The sequence below is a fragment of the Electrophorus electricus genome, chromosome 23 (genome assembly GCF_041902795.1).
Source record: "Electrophorus electricus isolate QZ-2024a chromosome 23, ASM4190279v1, whole genome shotgun sequence".
Lineage (NCBI taxonomy): Eukaryota > Metazoa > Chordata > Actinopteri > Gymnotiformes > Gymnotidae > Electrophorus > Electrophorus electricus.
The window spans coordinates 2470527-2491980 of record NC_137519.1 but is presented as its reverse complement, the minus strand read 5'-3'; the positions used below and the strand labels follow the sequence as shown (position 1 = coordinate 2491980).

Below are 21454 nucleotides of genomic sequence, written 5' to 3'. Positions count from 1 at the left end.
ATTGTGAACACACCACCGCTCAAAATTGAGCGCGTGTCCAGTCAGTGATGTGCTGAACCCAGTATCAGTAAACAGCATACACAGTAAACCCAGTGGTGGATGAGGAGGAAGAGAAGAAGGATGTAGACAACGACAAAGAAGAAATCAGAGCAACAATCATAGACCATGTTCTGCTTCATGGAATGAGCAACCTAATTTACGTAAGTAGGTTCTCAAGGACCTCCATAGTCAGGACATTCAGAGAAGAAAAGAGATAAAATTCCTGTAATCTTTGGTCCCTGAAGGTTTCATTACAGCATTCAGTAAGATGTCTCAGTAAATCACTCCACCAAAACTCTAGAAAGTGAAAAGTATTACGGTATGCACACTTCTAAAGAAAAAAACTTTTTGTCGAATGGAAGGTTTTTGGGAGTGGAAGGACACATTCTCACAACAGGAACATTGTTGATATGGTCCTTCAAAATAATACGATTCGATTGCATGAGACACAACAATGAGTTGTTGAAAACAATGTGAATCTACAGCACTACCACACACATTTTTACTGTGTTGTATGTAACGCAGCACATGTATACAGAGACATGAAGCCTGGCATGCTATATAATTTACAAAACTAGTCTTACAGTTGTCCATTTTCCCTGTGTAAAGAGAATGTTTGAATTGGTCTACATGAAGAGGAGAAGGAGAGGTCATAACATCATTGGTAAATGTACCATTGTAGAGGTGCCTGGGCAGCAAGGTAGCAATGTGACAGCAACTATAAGCAACTATGGCTTTCTCCACCACCATGTGCCTTTAGGGCTATACAATACTGACCATCTCATAACATCATCGATAATCTACAGTCATGAGCAGGCAGAACATCCTGCGTAGGTTGTAATCTGAGACAATGTGAGCTTTCATCGTGAATGATTTACAAATGACCCATGTTTTATAAATGTGCGCCTCTCACCATCGCAGCATGGTGGTGGAAGGTGTATGACCATAAAATCTATTCCAGCCAATGGATGCAGCATGTAACAATACAGGAGTGGAATTTATTCAAGGCTGGTTTTGGCATGCTGAAGGATTCTTTCCTCGTTGCTTAGCGATGGAGAGGATTGTCTGTGAAGTAGATGAAGTCCTGTGGCCTGACCCCACCCACAGGCACGTTGCTGAGGCAGAATGAATGATTGACACATTGCTTACTGTAAACATAGAGCTTTTTTGTTGCATATTTTCTTCTTTAGAAGTTTTGATAAGTGCAGAAATGTGTACGTGGTCTATGGTAAATAAAGATGATTTTCTCCTTCTATGTCAAGAGTGCAGTGCAAGTCACATCAAAGGTTTTGAGAGTGTAGCTTGAATTTAGGGGCTTGTGTTTACTGTTTTGAGAAAAAGAGAGGAAATTTCAGGAAGTGTGTTTTAGCAATTCACTTAAACTGTAACTTGCATTTGTCATTGCAGTGATGAATTGTTTTCACAATGGTTTTAGGAAGTGTTCTGAGCCCATGCAGTCATTTCTACTACAGAATCGGAGCCGTTTTAATGCAGTGCCATCTGAGGGCCATCAAGTACAGACCACAGTCATCCAGCACTGATCACAGCCACCCAATACCAACCACGGCCACCCAACACCGACCACCGCCACCCAATACTGGTTTTTGGCTTTGATTTATACACAATCATGTTACTGGCCTGTTGCCAATTAACCTATTAATTGTGAACATGTGTTTGAATTTCAGCATTTTACATCTTTTCAAGTCTTTTGTGGCCCCTATCCCAACTTCTTTGAATCATATATGTAAAAATTTTCATTTGAAATGTTCAACAAAATGTGTACAATGATTCAACAATTGGCAGATTGTCTACATACTAGTTTCAATTAAAATATAAGGTTTGAATGTTTTGCACACCACTGCATTGTTTTTATTTACATTTTACAAAGCGTCCAATCTTTTTAGGAAACAGGGTTGTAAATGGACTAATATGGACAAATATAACACTTGGCAGTTACTCTACAGATGATACCAAGTGGGAATTTCAACACTAAGTATTACAGTCTCACCTGTGGCCATTGTCTAGCCGACAGGGAGACGCAGCATAGCATGTGTGCAGGAGACCAAGACTCAGAACACACAATAGGCTATTTTGGCTGTTTAATGTAGCCTACATGACACACACACACAGAAGAGGTACAAAGGGATTGGGTGGACTTTGGACAGTGGAAAAGCAATAAAAAGAACAAAAACATGCCTACCCTGCTTAATCATCCATGACTCTCCTGTCCAAAAAAACTGTGGGTGGTATCCACCCCTTACCTAGTGTGTCTAGAGAGTGACCACCTAACGTACATGTACAGGCATGCCTGTCCTTATCTGTCCATACTGGACAGGAGTGAATGGACATGTGGGTACCAAGAGAAAAGCAGTAAGAAAGAAGAAAGATATGACTAGGGCAAGCAAAGTCTTGCCAGTAATACTCATACCATTCCTAATCTTGCAGCCTGATCTTGTAGGCTATAACAACAGCAGCCTTGACATTAACACTTGTAACTCTTAATCACAACGAAGAACATATCCAACACGAGTTGATAACCCGCTAACATAACCACCAATATTTGCCAGTAATACTCAAAATGTCTGTAAAACTGACTGTACAAAGTAATTTACTGTACTTTGTACTCCTATAATGCTGGTTGTCCAAAGTGCCATTTAATAAATGTGTTCATTACTCCAATGTGACTGGATTTTTCGTTGTTAGTTACCAAAATTTGTAATCAATATGGATTCAGTTAATAACACAGTGTTTGAACTCCAGTGGGCACTGTTGCTACCAGATGGTATTTTTATAATTCAGGTAAAGTGTACTGATTAAATGAAAACATATTAAGGCCTATAAGTTGTTAATTACATAGCCATTAATTCAAGAAACTGCAGGCTGGAATTATTTAGACACATTTAAGACATCATCAGATAAAAATGAACAGTGCTATAGTAATTATGACATTTCAAAACAATGCTGGACAATTTAAAAGTTATAACTTCTGGCTAGTGTGTTGTTCAGCCTGGTAGATCTGAAAGCCAACTGTTCTCTGCTGTTCTCTACCGTCTCTGGGAACACAATAAAGCATACAGCACTGTTAAACTCTCAAAATAAGAACCATAAACATCTTAATGTATTGTTCATTTTAACTTTTTTGGTCTTTGGTAAGATTTTGGGAAGTTTGTTATTCACAAAGGAAAGCACACAATAAAGCCAACAACTCAATCAGAACCTGAAGCAGGAGGATCATTTGACCATTTTATGAAATATTCTTCTGGCAGTCACGGTATTCTGAGTATGGATCTAGAATCATCAAAAAGGCAAAGATCAATTGCTTTCTCTGGCGCAGTCTTTCTCTGCTTTCTCTGGTGGTGGATGTAGATTGTTCTCACATTGCTAGGCAACAAATGTCAATAACAGTCTCACTGCAATGATGTGGGCATTTTGGCAGACGTTAATCTCTACAGGCTTGTATTTATTGATGGAACTCTATGTGAGGTAGTCTGTAGTTAGTGATCATCCATATGAAGAAAGTGCATTCCTGCTGGAGAAAATTCTGTGGCAGTTCCACAAATGAGCAAATTCTTGCAGCTGTCTCCGGGGAAAAAGGTTTACTATTAAAATTTATTCCCCACACATCTTTTCAAATTGTCCCATGCCCATATGTACCTTGAAAAAGCTAGTGAATCCAACAGTCAGACTTTCTTTCCATGGTGGCTATGAAAAGACTCATCATTTACAGCATGTTACTGATGCTTTTATCCAAAGCAACTTACAATTATGACTGAATACAACTTGAGCATTTGAGGGTTAAAGGCCTTTCACAGGGGTAACTTGCAGTGGTGGGACTTGAACTGAACCTGATTAAAATTAGAGTACCTTAACCACTGAGCCACCACTGCCCCTAGATTCTATTCTAATACATTCTATTAACTGATGGGGAACAACAAACAGTCCTGTGCAAAATGCATTGTAAAGATCAGCTGAAGCTGATATGAGGTCTGAACTGAGAAACATTTAAAATTGGTACAATTTTGCTAAAACATTTTCCTTCTCTTTAATAGCCGAAGTAGTTAATTAAGAAACTGCTGTCAGTGAACAAATAAATGTGAACTAAAAGAGTAAAACTAGAAGACAGCTATTCCTGGATTTGTATGGCTCTGGATTTGTTTGGCTCTGAATACTGATACCTCATTTCAGCTTCAGATCAATTTTGGAATGCATTTTAGCAAATCTGGAGGACAGTGGATTGTGTCCTTATTACTTACATTGGAAATGTGTCAAATATGAAGTTTGGTTTAGATAAATTATTACAGCATCTAATAATGCAGTGTAGAGCTGGGCAATTTAATGTTATTGTTTTACTGCAGGATGGAATAAATATGATTAGTCTAGTCCACTGAAATAAGCCAGCGAAGTTAATAATTAACTCATTCCTTATTCAATTTGAATTGTTATTTTAATTCAAAAAGCAGGAGAATTACTTCAGTTATTTGCAGATGTGAACTGTATTAGATTTTTGTCAAGAAGTGCCCTTTGACAAGATAAATGGCCATATGCAAAAATGTCAGTGGCACCATTAATACATATTACACGTTTTTAGTCATATGAATCAACATACCGCAAGAAGTTGGGACCTGGGATAGGTGTTCAGCATTCATGTTTGAGTTTATTGTATGTTTATCTTAAAATCTGGAACTATATCTTATTACATAGTGGAAGGATATAAACAGACACCTGTAATGATTTACAAGACAGCAGCAACAGTGTCAGATCATTTAATAAACAAAGTGAATAACACAACACATACCTTTCCATCACATGTGCTGGCATGTAACTCAGTAAAATCCTCTTGATCCATCTCACCACACAATGGACAAGAACTGAGAAAAAACACAACACAGTTTCAGGAAGTCACAAGAGTTTTTGATAAGCTAATGTGAGCATTCAGAAATATATCACAATTACATGTGTTGCTGTACTGCTGATAATTAGATTCCCTCAGCATAACTCATCATTATTGAATAAGGAAATATTGAGTAGCACTGAACTACCTTAACAACCATAACTGCTGTTGGTCTGTTAATGTAATGGACAAAGCATAAATGTAATAAGTGTAGAACATGCAACCTGTTGTTTAAATGTAACAAATATATAATGAAGTAACAATAGAAAGTGATTGCTACTGATACCGTGCATTTCTGTAGTTGTAGGTGAGGCCTCAACTGTGAACATCTTCAGGGTACTATAAGATAAAATTCTAAAAATATTTATGAATCTTAGCATGAATATAATTTGAATATTTTGCATGTTATAATCTGCTGCTTGAGTTTGGCTCACAGTTCTGGGCATGTAGTGCCAGCAGATGAATAGTTATGACACATCCAGCTTTTGGCATCTAATCAAATAAAATTTAAAATAAGCCTGACTAGTTTATGTTGAGCTGTCATACCATGAGCATAAGGCATAATCAAAAGAAGGCTGAACCAATGCTCTTATTGTTTTTTTTTATAACTGTTTCTATTGTTTCTGTCTATAAACTTTGAAATTCTGGTGAGAAATCCTTTGATTAATATTAGTCAAAATCCTATCGGCCTGTCTCCCACCTGACATGCAACTATTTAACATACGTCCTAAATAAGCTTCCAGGATAATGGTCCCAACAACCACATTAGAGCAAAGATTTTTTTTAAAAATTATACTTGTACCAAACAAAACTGATTGTTTTGCCCAAATGCAAAGATAACTCAATGGATGTACTACAATACTTGTATCTTTATAGCAAAATAATATTGCAGAATCAGCTAAATGCTATAAATGTAAATTTAGTTGAAATATTATCAAGACCAGATGCTTTAGAACAGTTTATGAACAACTTCCTCACATGTGCCTAAAAGAAAAGACATCTTCTGTAACCCCTTGTAATAAACGTCATAGACATAACTCTCCCAATACAGCCCAGTCTGACCAGGCAGCTGATGTGAAAAATGATTTATCACTTCTGTCATCTCTTTCTTATCTGATCTAACCTTATTTTCAGACACTAAACTGAAATTACTCTTTTTAGTTCTCATCCATTTACTATAGCCAAGCTATGTAAGTGACTTCCATAGTTTGTTAGATTCCTTCCTATATTTAGTTACCTGTGCAGTGAAATAAGTATTTGTTTTCAATCCTTTTTTAAAAATTTGTCCAACTCTCATCATCCATGTTGCCATTTAAACTGAATAATGTCTATTCCTCTTCTTAATTCCTTAATTCCAGAGGAACTGTAATTTCCAGCCTGTACTGGCATATGTGCAATCTTGTTTTCAACTCTGCCTGCACATACCCCTGCACTCTCCCTCCCCTTCAATCCATGCCGAGGCAACACTCCTGGCGCCAGTGTATATCCCCCAGTATCAACAAATATATTGATATTATAGTATAATTTGTTCAATTGCTCTAACATTTGCAATCACACTTGATCTGTACAGAGCTGGGTACAAAAAAGGAGAACTCTCCTTCCATTGCCAAAATGCTTATTTGCTATGGCACTGTAAATTAGCTGCTGAATGAAATGTTGCATTCAATTTATTTTGTGACTTTCTGAAACCAGCGAACAAAATCTAAGAACAACCCATAAATTAGGAGTGTCATCAGCACTCCAAACATGCCTCACTTTCCAGCCGGCATTACCGAGGTGACCTTTGACATCTGACATTATGCTATGCAAAACTACTGAACGTAGGGAACTTTAATTCACCAATTTCTAACACTGGTTAATGATCATAATTCAACTAATTTATTCCTCATACTGCATGGACAGTGTAAATCTGATGAGAGCACAGATGTTTTTATACTAGCATTTTCATCCTTGCTGTATTCTTAGAAACTGCAGGTGGCAGTAGATTGACATACCCCTTAAAAAATCAGTAAAAGTTAACAAAAGTCTGACAAATGTCACACACCAGTTATCGTTGTCCAGCTTCTCAGTACTCTGGAAGAACTGTGTAAATGCTGCTAAGCAAATAAAACTAAAGGGAAGACGTTGTGTTTGTCTGTTCTTGGCTTTAACAGACCTATCCTGTATGTTTCAGTCGAAAACCTAGTGCAGCATGTACTGTCCTGCCTACAAAAGCAGAGTATCAGAAAGCACTAAAATGTAAAAAAAGACCTGCAAACTGCAGCACTTTTTTAAAGTTTTAGTTAATTGCTCCTGTTCTCTTGTTTCCACTCAGATGGCATCTGAAGGGGAGGTGGAATAAGGTTTTGCGCAATAATAAGAATTTTATTATACTTACAGCAAGAGTTGGTTTCCAAAATTAAATTCCTCATTCAATGTTATAGTAGTAGAGTAGCTGTTGAGGAGGCCATCCAAGGTCAGAGTGCAAACCACCAGGGTTGCATCACTGCTAGTGACATGAAGTGTGTAGATTACTGGAGACAGAGCCTCTGCCTCAAACACCAATGCAGGAACGGTAAGCAAATTATGAAATACTAATTTCCTTAACAATTAACATTTTACATCAAAAATATGAAGCGCATGTTGCAATATTTTGCTTACACCCGATGTTCTTAATCCTGGTCCACTGCCATGCATGTGGTATTTTCCTTGTTATAACCCAGTTCACTTCAGGAAGGGCTGGATAATTAGTTACATCAGAGGTGTTGGGAGCAGGGGAGATTCTAAAATGTACAAAGCCGTGGTATTCCCAGATCTGGACCGAGAAACACTGGTTTACAGGCCTTATCTCCCACTGGAATTGTAATAGATGAAGTATTTCTGTTAACGAGTACACCATTTATTCTCATTGTACATATTCATGTATAGTAAAACATTTTTATAATACTTTGGAATAAAACACATTATATACTGAATTATTTGCCAAGCATATTAAAGCCCCCTTTTTTGTGAAAGTCCATTACCACTACAAGAGGGTGGTGTCCACATGTAACATATGTAAATGAGTAATTACACCCAGTTAGGGCTGCAAAATACAAATGCGTATAAAGGAGCTTACTGTGGTTGGGAAGTATAATGGTTGCGCCATTACCTCAAACACCGGCTTAGGGCACTGTGTGTCTTAAAGAGAAAATCAAGTACAGTCAGAAGCTCTAAATATGTGAACACACTAAACAAAGACCTGATACATAGATAAGATTAAGCTACATACCTGGAGTGAGACCCTCTAATACAAGCAAAATGCAGGCCTGGAATACTAGAATTCATCCCCTCCTGATACTTGTACATTGTGCCACAAGGACACTTGTGGATACAGCTGAAAATGAAAAGGATAAACTGTGCATCACTATTACTAATGCTGGAAACCATTAAACAGTTTTCAAAGAAAGTAAGGTTATGCTAAGTCATTTTTGCTCATGAGCATGGACTTGCTTAAAGGAACCCTTTCTATGGGCTATGGGTTCCATGAAATATTTTTCGACTGGTGTAAGATGTTTGGTGAATTCCTTTTCTTTGCGATTACATAAATTACTTGTCAAAGATACAGTATTTTTTCCCTCATAGATATACTTTGCCATACTGTCAATTTTTGGTATCCTTGGTGGGTAAATTTGACTATGACTTTTAACTCTTACATTCTCTTCAGTCTTTCCTTTTGTTGTCATGGGTGTGAAAGACTGTTTGTAAAAGTCTCCAGTTTGAAATGTTTGAAATGTTTGAAATGTTTGAAATGTTTGAACAAGAACAGGAGAGCCTGTCCTTCACACAAGGTGTGCTACACAACTCTCCCCAACCTCTTGTAATAGGAAGGGTTTCTTTTGTCAACAATTCACACTCAAAGCACAAAGTTTTTTTGAATTCTCCAAACTATCTTCCCTCAACCATTTCCGTTAAAACATTTTCATTAACTTGCTTCTATTCTCGTTGGTAGGAGCCCACCAAACATGTGAGCACACTGCTAACATGGGGTAGGTAAGTGTGTGGGCACTTGCTGGTTTAAGGTGCAGATACTTGAAGGTAGAAGCAAATGTGGGCATTTGCTATCTGCTGGTTAAGCTTCTTTTATAAAGCTTGGATGCTGAAAACAGTAAAGGAATGTTCTGTCAACCTGGAAGAAGGGCACTAAGATGAGTAATATTGATGTATAGCAAAGGGAGAACTCACACTTTTGAGCCTGAATAATTTTCCTTAATTTTTCAACCCAAAACACGATTACAACCTTGACTATACAGGAGTGGTACAAAATTAATAACACTGTTTTAAACTGAGTAAGCGTAAATATGTTACCTAAAGTGAAGATTAAAGAAAGTTAAAGTGTACAGCACTGATCGAATACAATGTCTTTAAATAGACTCGCTTGCTAATTACATTTAGTGGTACAGACTCAACACGTAGCAAATATAAGTTACTTTGGTACTATATTTTCTAACTAAACTACAACTAACTATAAGTTGTGCTATATCTAAATTAAACAAACCTTTGTTATGGGTCGTGAATGACGTAATGACGGTTAACAAACCGGCAGCTGATTGGTTAATATAAAGCGATTGACAACACAAATCTTCTGCGTGATTGGCTGCAGCCCTTTAGTGGCAGCAGCTACTCCTGCTCTCTGATATTTTCGATATCAATTCTTTAATATCATAAGCGAAAGTTGTCTTAAATGTCTTGAATGGACTTCCTACAAATCCTACCGCTGAATGAGCCATATTTTTTATCCTGACTTTCCCTGCTGGGCGATGGGCGTATCCGGTCATTTTATTTCCTTCTACGTTTCGTTTTGGACTGAAGGTAAAACGTTTACAGTAACTACGTTTTTAGATTAACATTATACCATTTCAGGGATTATGAATTGAACTGTAAAGCAACAGACAATTGAAATACCATACACTGTTATTAGAAAGCATTCAAACATTTTACGATGCATGAAGTTTCATTTACGCAAGTAAATGCCGAAATTTCGTCGAGTAAAGCAGTAGCCTATAGCAGGTCTCTGTGCTGGGATTACATGTTTGACCGGTTTGCAAAGCCTATACCGTTTTTAAAAAGTCCTTATTTATTATGCAACGTAGTTCTGCATTATATCCGCTTGACCGTTTGATGGCGACATCGATTCAAACGATGCAAACCGAAAAACAGGAAGACCAACAATAACGACAATTACAAACAGAATAGATAAAATTGAGCTTGTATCACATACAGAACAGATGAACAGACTGCATTACATTTTTCCATTGGAAAGTGAAATGCCTACGTCGTCACATTTTTAGCTTGCCATTGACTTTATTGCTGTATTTTGCCCCCCAGTGGAATCATAGAGACTAGCTCGTTTTGAGACGTTTCAGTTTAATTACGTATTTTAGTGTCAAGCTATAGTAAATCGGCGGAAGAAGGATGAGAGAATGACAGAAAAATGAAAACTAGGTTGTCTCGGTGAACATGAGGACTTGTCTTGACCGTGTTGTGGGCTACATTGTCCACGAGAGTCAGAATTCATGGCCTTAAGTATAATAATAACGGGAGAGTTGCTTAACCCTTCTTTAACACTTTTTTTTCTCCTCCTGAGGTGTAAACAGACCTGGTCGCACAAACTAGATATCTTTACCTTTAAATGTAAACATGAACACCGACATAGGTCTTTATATATATTTTTCACAACAAAAACAACTTTATGCAGTAGCACTGAACCTCAATAGTTATACTTTAATATGCTTTTAAATTATTAAATAATAGATAAACAGTTATCTAAGGACTGGGATATTTGTAAATTGTGTGATGGAAACATTACAGTGTTATAGTTTATTTCCATTTTTATTAATTTGTTTTCAATTAAACAACTTATATATATTTTATATATATTTAAACAACTTATATATATATATATATATATATATATATATTATATATATATATATATATATATATATATATATATATATATAAAGAACAAATAGTATTGTAAAATAATTATTAGGATTGTTCTTCTAATATAACACTGGGGTCCTGGGCAGGTGTTGTCTCCCTTCAATGTAGGGTTAGGGTCAGGGTTAGGGTCAGGGTTATTGTTAGTTTTCATTGAGTTCCTGTCAGGTTGAGTTCGATCCACAGCACAAATGCATTGTATACATCCAAAATATAAAATACGCATCCAAAATATTATTTAAAAAACAACAACAACTATAGGCCAGTCTTTCTCTGGCATGTGTAGCTTCCAGTCAGCTTATGGAGGTTGGCCACATATTGTCTGACTGTAATCAAGGCTGATGTCATGCATATGCCTCCTCCGATATGGACAGCTGCATCATTGTGGAGTGTGCTCTGCTCATCTCCTTCACATTCTTATTTGGGGACAATAGGATACAGTGCTGCATGTGGAGGCGAATTGTGTCGGGAGAGCCCCGTACATTTGATTGCCACAAGTGCTGAAAAGAGCATGATGGCTCAGTCATCGCACAATGACTGTCAAAAGACTAACAGTTGATAGCATAACAGAAACAGCATTACTTTTCATGTGTCAGTTCTACCAGCCAACAACAGACATTCTTACATCCACTATGTTTTGCAGTTCAGCGCCTTTTTTCTGGAAACCACTACATTTTTTGCCTGAGAGTCAAATGTTTGCATGTTTGGTAACATATTATATATTATGTATTCACAAAAAATATATTGATTGTCTGCTATAAATATATTTACTGTATAACTGTCAAAAAAAGCATTCATTATAGTAAAAGTGTTATTACAGCAGGGACATGAAATTGCTGCCACTGATAAACAAAAAAAATCCAACATATGTGGCCTTTGGTCCCAAATGTTTAAAAGTAAAATATGAATTTATTTATTTATACACTACACAAATACAGTACAAATGCCACAGACATAGTTGCTGTAAGCATTTTGCATTCAGTCCGAAACAAAACAAGCAATTCTGCAGGACAAAACCAGCACTTGAGACTGTAGCACACATTGTGATATTTGTTCCTCTCTGACCTGGCATGTAAATCTTAGCCCTTTTCTGATGACGTTTCTTCCCCACCGACATGTTTTGTCCTGGTTAAACCTTGCCTAATCTACATAAATGAGTTTGGGGTCTGATTAGCATATAACTCCATGACTCCATGACAGAACTGTATGTCCTACTGTATGTACTCTAACACATGATTGCATGTGGAGTAGCACAGTCTAAAGCTCACTATAGTACAAGCCATAACAGATGTAGTAGAGAGACACAGACACCATACATAGACGTATTGGTGGATTTCCTTGACCTGCTCACTGTTCTTTTCAAAAGGAATGACCATACATACAATGTCATGCTCTTGGCCTTCACTAGGTTTTCCTCTTCCCCAGAGGGAGGAAGACATTGCATCCTTTAGAGGAACAAAAATATGACCAATGGCCTACAATTACTGTAGGACATAGCAACATAAAGAACAGATAAAGCCCTTGTGAAATGGATTGCTTAGCTGTTACCTGTTGGAAAAGCTTGTATGTACAGAAAATATAAGCATTTTAGAAACATGTTAACTGACTGCATATTCTGAGAGAACAACATGAATTGTGTTAATGGTATAGTCCACAACAGATAGCTGTTGTGCTGATTGTGTGTAGCGTTAAAACAGCATTAATAATTTGTGTCATCGGAACTTAATAAAATAGCTGCAAATTTTAAAAATGCCAATGTCATATCTTGATTTTTTACCTTACAACAGTGTATTAATAATATAGTTATAAAAAATCTAATAATATAGTTATAAAATAATATAGTTATAAAACATAGTTTTTAAGATATTTTGACTATATATTTTTGCAAGACATAGTATGCTAATTTCTTTAAACTGTTTTATGGGAAAGTGTTAGTATTCACTTTTGATATATAAAAGAATTTAAGAGGAAAGCTGCCAGTAATGATGCTAATCATTAATATCCATCAGTGACAATAGTAGTTCAAATCTGGAACTCATTTGGACAATATTGGTCAAAATCTTACATTAAACCAGCCAAACCAATACAAGCACATTTACAATTATACACAGGGTAATGGGGGTTCAGTGTTTGCCCAGGCTCTTATGAGCTGACTAATTTCCTTAGTGTAGTTATTCATTTTCATTTAGGTACATTTTTCTAAGCACTTAATTTTTCCAAATCCAAATGCTTGTTGTATCTTTATAGTAGAAATAAATTTCTATGACCCAGCCTATTTCTATGATTTGAAATTGATGGTCACTGTTATTGTTACTCACTTTTATCCTTTTGGCAGGTGTAATCAGCCAATGAAGTTTGTGTGGAATGCCAGAAGAGCAACTGATGTTTTCCCATAGAGCTACTGAGCTACTGTCAGACCTCTCTACACCATAACCAAGCTATTGTCAGACACTTTTACACCCTAACCATGCCATTGTAAGACCCCACTAAGTATTAATTCCAAAACACCCCTTCATCTTAACCAAGCTACTGTCAAACCCCTCTACACTGTAACCAAGCTACTGTAAGACCCAGTTTATTTCTATGACCCTACTCTACTGCTAAAAGGGTAAGTTTAAATCTAATTACATTGTGATGATGGTCACTTTTTACAATGTGATTTGAAATTGATGGTCACTGTTATTGTTACTCACTTTTTTTTTCTTTTGGCAGGTGTAATCAGCCGATGATGCTTGTGTTGAAAGCCAGAAGAGCAACTGAGGTTTTCCCATTGAGGCTGGATTCTTGTTGTTTATACTGCTACATCCACAGCACACAGAGGCTAAAATGGCTGAGGTTTCTCTAAACTAGTGTGACTGCAGCTCTCAAGGGCCAAATGGTGCAATGGCAGACAGGTTTTCTATACTGGTCAACAATGTGGCTGATGCCCTAAGCAAAGAGGAGTGTAGGACCCTGCTGTACCTGTGCTCTGACCTCCTTTCAGGGGAATGTGTGGAGGATTTTCCACTAGCTCTCCTCACATTAGCAACAAATACACATACAGGCCAGTCACAACCTGATGCCAACATCCTCATGGAACTCTTGTTTCAACTGAAACGCTTTGACATTCTGAAGAGGGTTCTAGGGACCAGTAAGCAAGAGGTGGAACAAAGGCTAAGAGATGGTGGTTTTCTTTCAAAATACAGGTAATTAATTCTGCTGTGCGTGTGTGTGTGTGTGTGTGTGTGTGTGTGTGTGTGTGTGTGTGTTTATATCAAAGGTTTAGAAGACCTTTATTGCGCCTGTAGCCTGATACTTTTGTTGAATGCTATATGATAATGCATATATGTGATATTACTAAGTAATGAAGAGATTGGGGAGTTCTGCATTTTGTTTGCTGTACAAATATGCTTTTGCTTAGCTGTAAAATAGCCAAGTGTTTCTTTATAAAGTTGTGGAACTGGAGACATTGGATAAAGTATCATGCGAGAATCTTGGGCTTGTAGAGCAATGTTTGAAGATCAGTCGTATGTCAGTTAAAGTGTATTTGGTGGCAGTTGTCCTAAGGCGGCCACCTCCAAATCATATCAATCCCCATATCAAGCATTAAAGGATAAATGGAGAAAACCAATCTGACACCAGAAGTGAAAACACAATCCATGTGTGTGCAGGGTTCTGATGATGGAGCTAGGTGAGAATCTGGATGCAGAAGAATTAAACTCGTTCATTTTCCTTATCAGAAGCACTGTGCCGAAAGGCATACTGGACCGAGCTAAAGTAAGAACCCACTACACATTAACCGAGCTACTCCAAGACCCCTCTACACTGTAACTGAACTATTGTCAGACCCCTATATATCGTAACCGAGCTACTGTCAGACCTCTCTACACCATAACCAAGCTATTGTCAGACGCCTTTACATCCTAACCATGCCACTATAAGACCCCACTAAGTATTAATTCCACAACTCCCCTTCACCTTAACCAAGATACTGTAAGACCCCTCTACACCAGAACTAAGGTACTTTCAGACTCCTCTACACCCTATCCAAGCTACTGTCAGACCCCTTTACTCCCACTGTAAGACCCCTCTACACCTTAAATGTGCCATTGTAAGACCATTGTACACTTTAACTGTGCCACTGTAAGAGCCCTGAACCAATTAGCTTGTACTATCTGGTGATCCATGGAATTTTTCCTTTGGCAGAGTTTTCTTGATGTTGTTGTGGAACTGGAGAAGTTGGATGAAGTGTCATGTGAGAATCTTGGGCTTGTTGAAGAATGTTTGACGAACATCCGGAGAGTAGACCTGGCTAAAAGGGTCCAGCAGTTCCAGAGAGGTAGAAACTGCTGATTTAACACCACATATTTGACATATACTGTCCACAGATGCTCAGTGTTATTTGACTTCTGATTTTCTGTAGTTGTTATTATTTCTGCAGGCCTTGGGAAATAGCCTGATTTTAAAAACAGCATATAAACTTCACATGGGGCTTTAGTATTATGTTCCATTAACAAATTGTGCTGATAAATATGATAAGAAAGGTGGTGTTTTGTTTATGATATAGGTCAACATGTGCAAGTCTCCCAAAATCCAGAGCAGATTGGCACAAAGGTAAACATACATGCTCCAATGAACATGCTCAGTAATTTCTGAGTTCTTTTTGTGAGAGAGTATTGGTGGATATCCAATTATTGAAGATTATTTTTCAATTCTGAAAGAGAATGTGGGTGACTATTGGTAAAGCTGTAGTTGATCTCTCTGTAGTTATATTAATTGAAATCTTAAAATCTTACTTATCTCGAAACCTACCTTAACTTTAATTTTAATCCCTGTTTTGGTCTCTTTGTGTTTCTTCTACTGTAGTCTAGTCTTGGACTAAATCATAGCCAACAACAAGGACATGCTCAAGGTAGTAGGAGCTTCTTGCTTGATAAAGATCAAGAAAAATATTAATGAAAGGCATTGTGAATGTACATATTTTCAATAATTTTAGGAACACCTTAAAATTACTGCAACTTTTACATTTTTTCCAACATCATGTATAAACATAGTTAGAAATAGTTGTAGATAGAGAATTGTTTTTTTTTTAAATCCATTACAATGATTTTCTGCAGCATTTGAAACCCTGAAGACTTCAATACCTGAAAGTGGAATGCAGTACATACAGGTTTGTTGTCATTTTTTTTCTGTTTTTGTTTCTATCCCTGACCCAAACACCCTACACCCTAACTCCCTAAGGTGGGATTCACAGTTTTACAGTTTCAGTTTTTTCTGACCAAATTGCCCTTTGCTAATTATTTTCAAGTGGAGCAATGCATTGTGAGGCACTATTCAATTTAAGTTCAACTTGAAGCCATTAGTAACTAGCCTAGATCATATGTGTTCTTTTGTACACATGCAGCAAAGACTAGTTTTTGCAGTGGCAAATAATCTTGAACTTGATTAAACAAAACAATGGATGAAGACTGCATTGTTATATATGTTAGTGTTATCTCAAACTGGTTCTGTATGTATGCCAGGGCACTGGGGATGATTATAACATCAACTGTGAGCTCCGTGGGCTCTGTGTGATTATCGACTGTATTGGCTGTGATGGAGGTGAGTGTGTGAGGTTGTGTGTAGTGCTGGGATATTTAGCAGCAGTATGTAGTAGTTTACATTTTACTTGTTAAATGGTTAAGTATTGTTTCGTAGGCTCAGTTGTGTATTGCTAACAAAAGTCCAAAACACACATGTATTAATACGGGATTAATCCAGGATTGCACACATGTGCACAGGATTTAGTGTTAATGACTTGTGTCTATTTAAACCCCTGTCCGTGTGTGCTTCCTTTGTTGGTGATTGTCGCAACATGTGTTTAACCAGATTTGTGTAGCCGTAACGTTAGTTTGTCCCATGTCAAAGTGTAGGTGTTTATCGTTTAATGTGAAGTGTATAGTTTTGTTCATTGTGTGTGTTATAGGTGAGTGCCAGCGTTGTCTTAAATGTGGAATGTCAATAAATGTTCTGCACGAACGAGGAAGTCTGTGCGTCCTGCCACGTGCCCTGCGGCACTCAGGCCTGCAGCTTTGTTACACAAACAGAATGTATAATCCAGTTCTTTAACTAACTGAAACATTTTACAATTTACATTTTACTTTTTATGTATTAGTGTAGATATATATTTGTGTATATATTTATGGTAATAAATTATCAGATAGATTAATCATATATATAGTGTATGCATTTATGACTTACTAAATGTTTTAATTTTCTGTCCCCTGCATTTTTCCACAGTAGGCTACAACACTCACACGCACACATACACACACACACACACACACACACACACACACACACACACACACACACACACACACACATACACTTTTAATTGTTTGGGGCTTTCCACTCTGTTTGGAGATGCTACCCTCATTGTCTTTATGATAAATATGGTAAACAGCATTAAAAATTAAGGTTTGGGGACATTTAGAGATGTGTGTGTGTGTGTTTGTGTGTGTGTGTGTGTGTGTGTGTGTGTGTGTGTGTGTGTGTTTGTGTGTGTGTGTGTGTGTGTGTGTGTGTTGACAGAAATGCTAGAAACCAGTTTGGAGAGTATTTGAGTTTCTGGTTTTTTGACTGAATGAATGACTAAAAGTATTTCACCTTCCTGTGTTTACCTGTGTTTCAGTGTTGCTGAAGCACACATTTGAACAGCTTGGTTTTCAAGTGTTTCTGCACACCATGCTGACTGTGGAAGAAATGCATTCAGTGCTGAGGACAGTCAGCCAGCAAAGGGATCTCCAGTGGGCTGCTGCTTTTATCTGCTGCCTGTTGAGTCGTAGCTCAGACACCCACCTGCTGGCCACGGACCCCTGTGGCCCGGGCCTGCTGCTCACAGGCCTGTTGCAGCTGTTCAGCCCAGTGCAGTGCCCACTGTTGCGTGGCAAACCCAAGCTCTTCTTCACCCAGAGTTACATTGTAGCAGGGAACCAGTCAGGTCAAGGGCACAACGACCAGTATTTGGAAACAGATGCTATGCCAATTGGAGGTGTTCCCAGGCGGACTGCTGAGTGGGAAGATGTTCTGTGGAGCATGTGCAAGACAGGGGCGTGGCTACTAGAGAGACAGGACCACCAGTCATTTTACCTGCAAGCACTAAGCACTGCACTGCTCCAAGCACGCAGCAGGTAAGACATTACAAATAAAACAAATTAAGAGTTTATTCACTTACTGCTTATTGTGTGCACATTGTTTCATAAAATAAAATAAAAATTATGTTGATGAGTGATATTGTTCTGCACTTTTGTTTTCTAGGAGGCTTCATATATTGGACGCTCTTACAAAGATGAACAGAGACGTATACGAGCATAACCAGAAGAATCCAGATAAAACTTATAACATTACACTCAGCCACACACTACGGAAAAGTCTGTACCTGTAATGATAAATAGATAGAATGACAGATAGAACGATAGAATGATAGAATGTTAGATAGATAGATAGATAGATAGATAGATAGATAGATACATACATACATACATACATACATACATACATACTCACTTTATTGAATCCAAAGGAAATGTACCAACTAGTAGCATAGTACACAACAATAAAATATAGATAAGAAGCACACCAAAGTAGACACAAAAAAACAGAATGATATGGAATACCAGGTACCATCAGGTACCCTATTCCCCATATACAGAGAGTAAATGCACAGTGTACAGATTTACATATGTGTGCAAATAGGCGCTATTGCAATAGTAGTATATAGTCTAGATAAACTGTGTTCCAGGGCATTTAACTTCCCAAATGTCTTTGACAAGCTGTGAGGTATGCCTCCTATGATGGTGTATTAGGTACAGTACTCATTTTATATGCACAAAATAGGTATCTGTACAGTCCTATATGTACAGTACTCATATACACATATACTTACTATATGTACAGATATTTATACAGCAGCAGCCATATATATATACACACACACACACACACACACCATGGGGAACTACGATCAGCTGCCCACGATCAGGGTATTCTGACATGTTTGAGGGAGTTACTTAATGCTAAAAAGAGATGCCCCATATGTATTTATGTTTGACCATCATCCTCCCCTCCCATACACCCCCAATAGGAAGGGTTAAAGAGCCAGAGAGATGGCTCTTGTGAAAAAAGATCTACTAAATCTACTGGTTGAGCAGCTGTGTGACAGCATCCTCCTACCGAACTACCGATCTATCTATCTCTCTCTCTCTTATCCATGAAGTAGCAGTGCAGAGGAGCTTGTCATTGTCCATGAAGTGCACTCCATGAAGTGCAGTTTACACTTATGCACTACAGACCCTCTCCTTCTTAAGTTCAAATAAGCTGATTTAACTGCTCCCAGCTTGTATAACACTGCCAGATTTGTTTGTTTGTTTGCTTCTTATAATTTATTTTGATATATTTATTTACATCTTTGAAAGAATCTTAAGAATTGAATTTAAAATACGGCATACAGACATGAAAGATTTTCTGCATAAAGAAAAGGTACCTAAGAAAATAAATGAGTTAGGCAGTATTGTAGTTAAATTTCATTTTCTGAAATGGTGAACTTTTGTGTGTAGATATATACATCTATTTTTATGCAAGTCATATTTGGCAGCTAATATTAATCAGTGACTAATTATCAGCTATTAAATATCTGTTATGGTGTTTCTAACTTGTATCTAGTAGTTATAGCAGTAAGACCAAGTGTCTATTTTACCTTTTTATACATATTCAAAATAAAGGTAAACGTGAAGGTAGCACTCTGTTTACTATCTGATTTATCTGGTTTTATAGGCTTTATAGTTTGCTACTCTTTATAATTTTAACTAATAATTTTATACTTTTCATGGTATTCGGATTGTTGCATAGCAAGGTAACAATATAACTGTAAGGTATACAGTTATACAAGGTATGAGGCAGATCTCAAACACTTAGGGGAGTGACTTTATTGCAAGCAAATGCAGAATTGTAGTCTTTATAACCATGGTTGAAAAGCCAAGGGGACCTCGATGCTACTGGAGCAGAGTCATGACAATAATGTTTGAATGAATGTAGAATAAATTTTAAAATTAAATTGTGATACCCAGGATCTCAGAAGTTGAGGCTGTAAAGTGTACTGACCGTTTTACCTTTGAATTCACTATATACAATACCATGCAAAAATCATAAACACCTCGAGAACATATAAGCTACATGGTATGGTAACTGCATGTAAAACAAATACTAGTACAATAAAGCAATGTAAATTAACCTGTGTAGAAACACTTGGGCAGAGAGAACAGCAAAAAGCATCTAAAGTCAAAAGAGGTAGCAAGGATAAATTCATCATACGACCGCTTTTTGGAGCAAATGAACATTGCCATAATAAATATTTTTAAATATAATTTTCTAGGGTGAATAGGACTTTTGCACATTATTGTAAATGAAAGCCCCAGGAATGCAAGTGAATGAAAATTGTTAAAAATCCAGACCATTTAGGTTACTGAATCTTTTTGAAAAATTGGCATCACTATAATATGTCCTCAATGTCCTCAAAATTCATCAGATTTTAATAGGATGAAAGAACAGAAATGGATTAACATCCCAATTTGGACATTCTGCATCTCTGGAATTGGACTGTAAAATCAATGGTCAGTGCAGTCCTACAGATTTAGAGCAGGCAATAAGGTTATCGCCTCTCTCCTAGGAGATATATCAGCCATCGGGTCATTGTAGTGTAATTGCGTGCCCCCAGGCTAAGAGGTGGAAGAGGTGGAACTTTTGCCCAGTCCAAACACAAAGTTTCTGGATTCACCCACGTAAGGAAGTTACGCAGAGCTCTAGCCAAAAGTTCTCAATTGTTCCCCCTACCAAGTCTCACAATCATGGTCTGCACTCTTAAAGCCTTAGATTGCATTTTTATGAATGACACTACTGGGTTTCCATTTTTGTACTTTCATCCTATTAAAATCTCATAGAATTTTGAGGAGATTGAGTTTTATGAACCATGCTAATATAATGGTTTAAAGAAGGTCTTTTACATTCCAGTCAACACTTGATGTATTGAGTTTCCTGGTAAATGGGGTCAGACTGCAGATGTTGAAGGCTTTACTTGTTTTAGGGCTTTAACAATGACCTAGGGCAGGGTTTTTAGACATACTGCTGCCATGGGTGTTCCGCTTCCTGTGAGACTGCCCACTCTGGTGGGGGTGGGGGCATATGATGACATACAATAACACTATAGAGCTGACTATTCTCAGTGAGCAAAATACAAGATCTGAACTTCCTCAGAGTTCTCACCTAAATCCATGGTATGGAGGGACCATGGAGGGACCTGTGTCATGTCCGTGTCTGGGAGAGCCGGCATAGTAGGAAGGAGGCACCTGAAGCTAACCAGGGTTGTGGGCATAGCAGGACAGTTCTCTGGGAGTGAAGTAACATCACCTTGGATATATGAACGAACAGAACCAGAGACAAGGAAAGCCATATAAATAATTAGAAAACAGACAAATAGAAACTAAGAGCAAATTTAATATAGATAACAAACAACCAGAAATACAAAACATCCAGAATAGAACAGACATA

The 21454-nt window shown here is 37.5% G+C and overlaps 1 protein-coding gene and 1 long non-coding RNA gene across 2 annotated transcripts; one reads left to right on the top strand and one right to left on the bottom strand.

Annotated features, from left to right (window-relative positions):
* Positions 1 to 26: 26 nt before the first annotated feature.
* On the bottom strand, positions 27 to 9554 carry LOC113577709 (uncharacterized). The gene is made up of 8 exons (XR_003410667.3): positions 9447 to 9554; positions 8181 to 8285; positions 8028 to 8089; positions 7571 to 7763; positions 7308 to 7415; positions 5217 to 5284; positions 4835 to 4907; positions 27 to 3092 (listed from the first exon to the last, which is right to left on the bottom strand). It is a non-coding gene; the product is annotated as an uncharacterized LOC113577709 (long non-coding RNA).
* A 19-nt stretch (positions 9555 to 9573) lies between these two features.
* Positions 9574 to 19647, top strand: cflara (CASP8 and FADD-like apoptosis regulator a). The gene is made up of 11 exons (XM_027010496.3): positions 9574 to 9760; positions 13227 to 13499; positions 13604 to 14076; positions 14542 to 14647; positions 15077 to 15209; positions 15438 to 15484; positions 15737 to 15782; positions 15988 to 16040; positions 16393 to 16471; positions 17544 to 18042; positions 18170 to 19647. Exons 3-11 carry the CDS (start codon positions 13775 to 13777, stop codon positions 18294 to 18296), a joined length of 1392 nt encoding a protein of 463 aa, XP_026866297.1. The 5' UTR covers positions 9574 to 9760; positions 13227 to 13499; positions 13604 to 13774; the 3' UTR covers positions 18297 to 19647.
* Positions 19648 to 21454: the final 1807 nt, after the last annotated feature.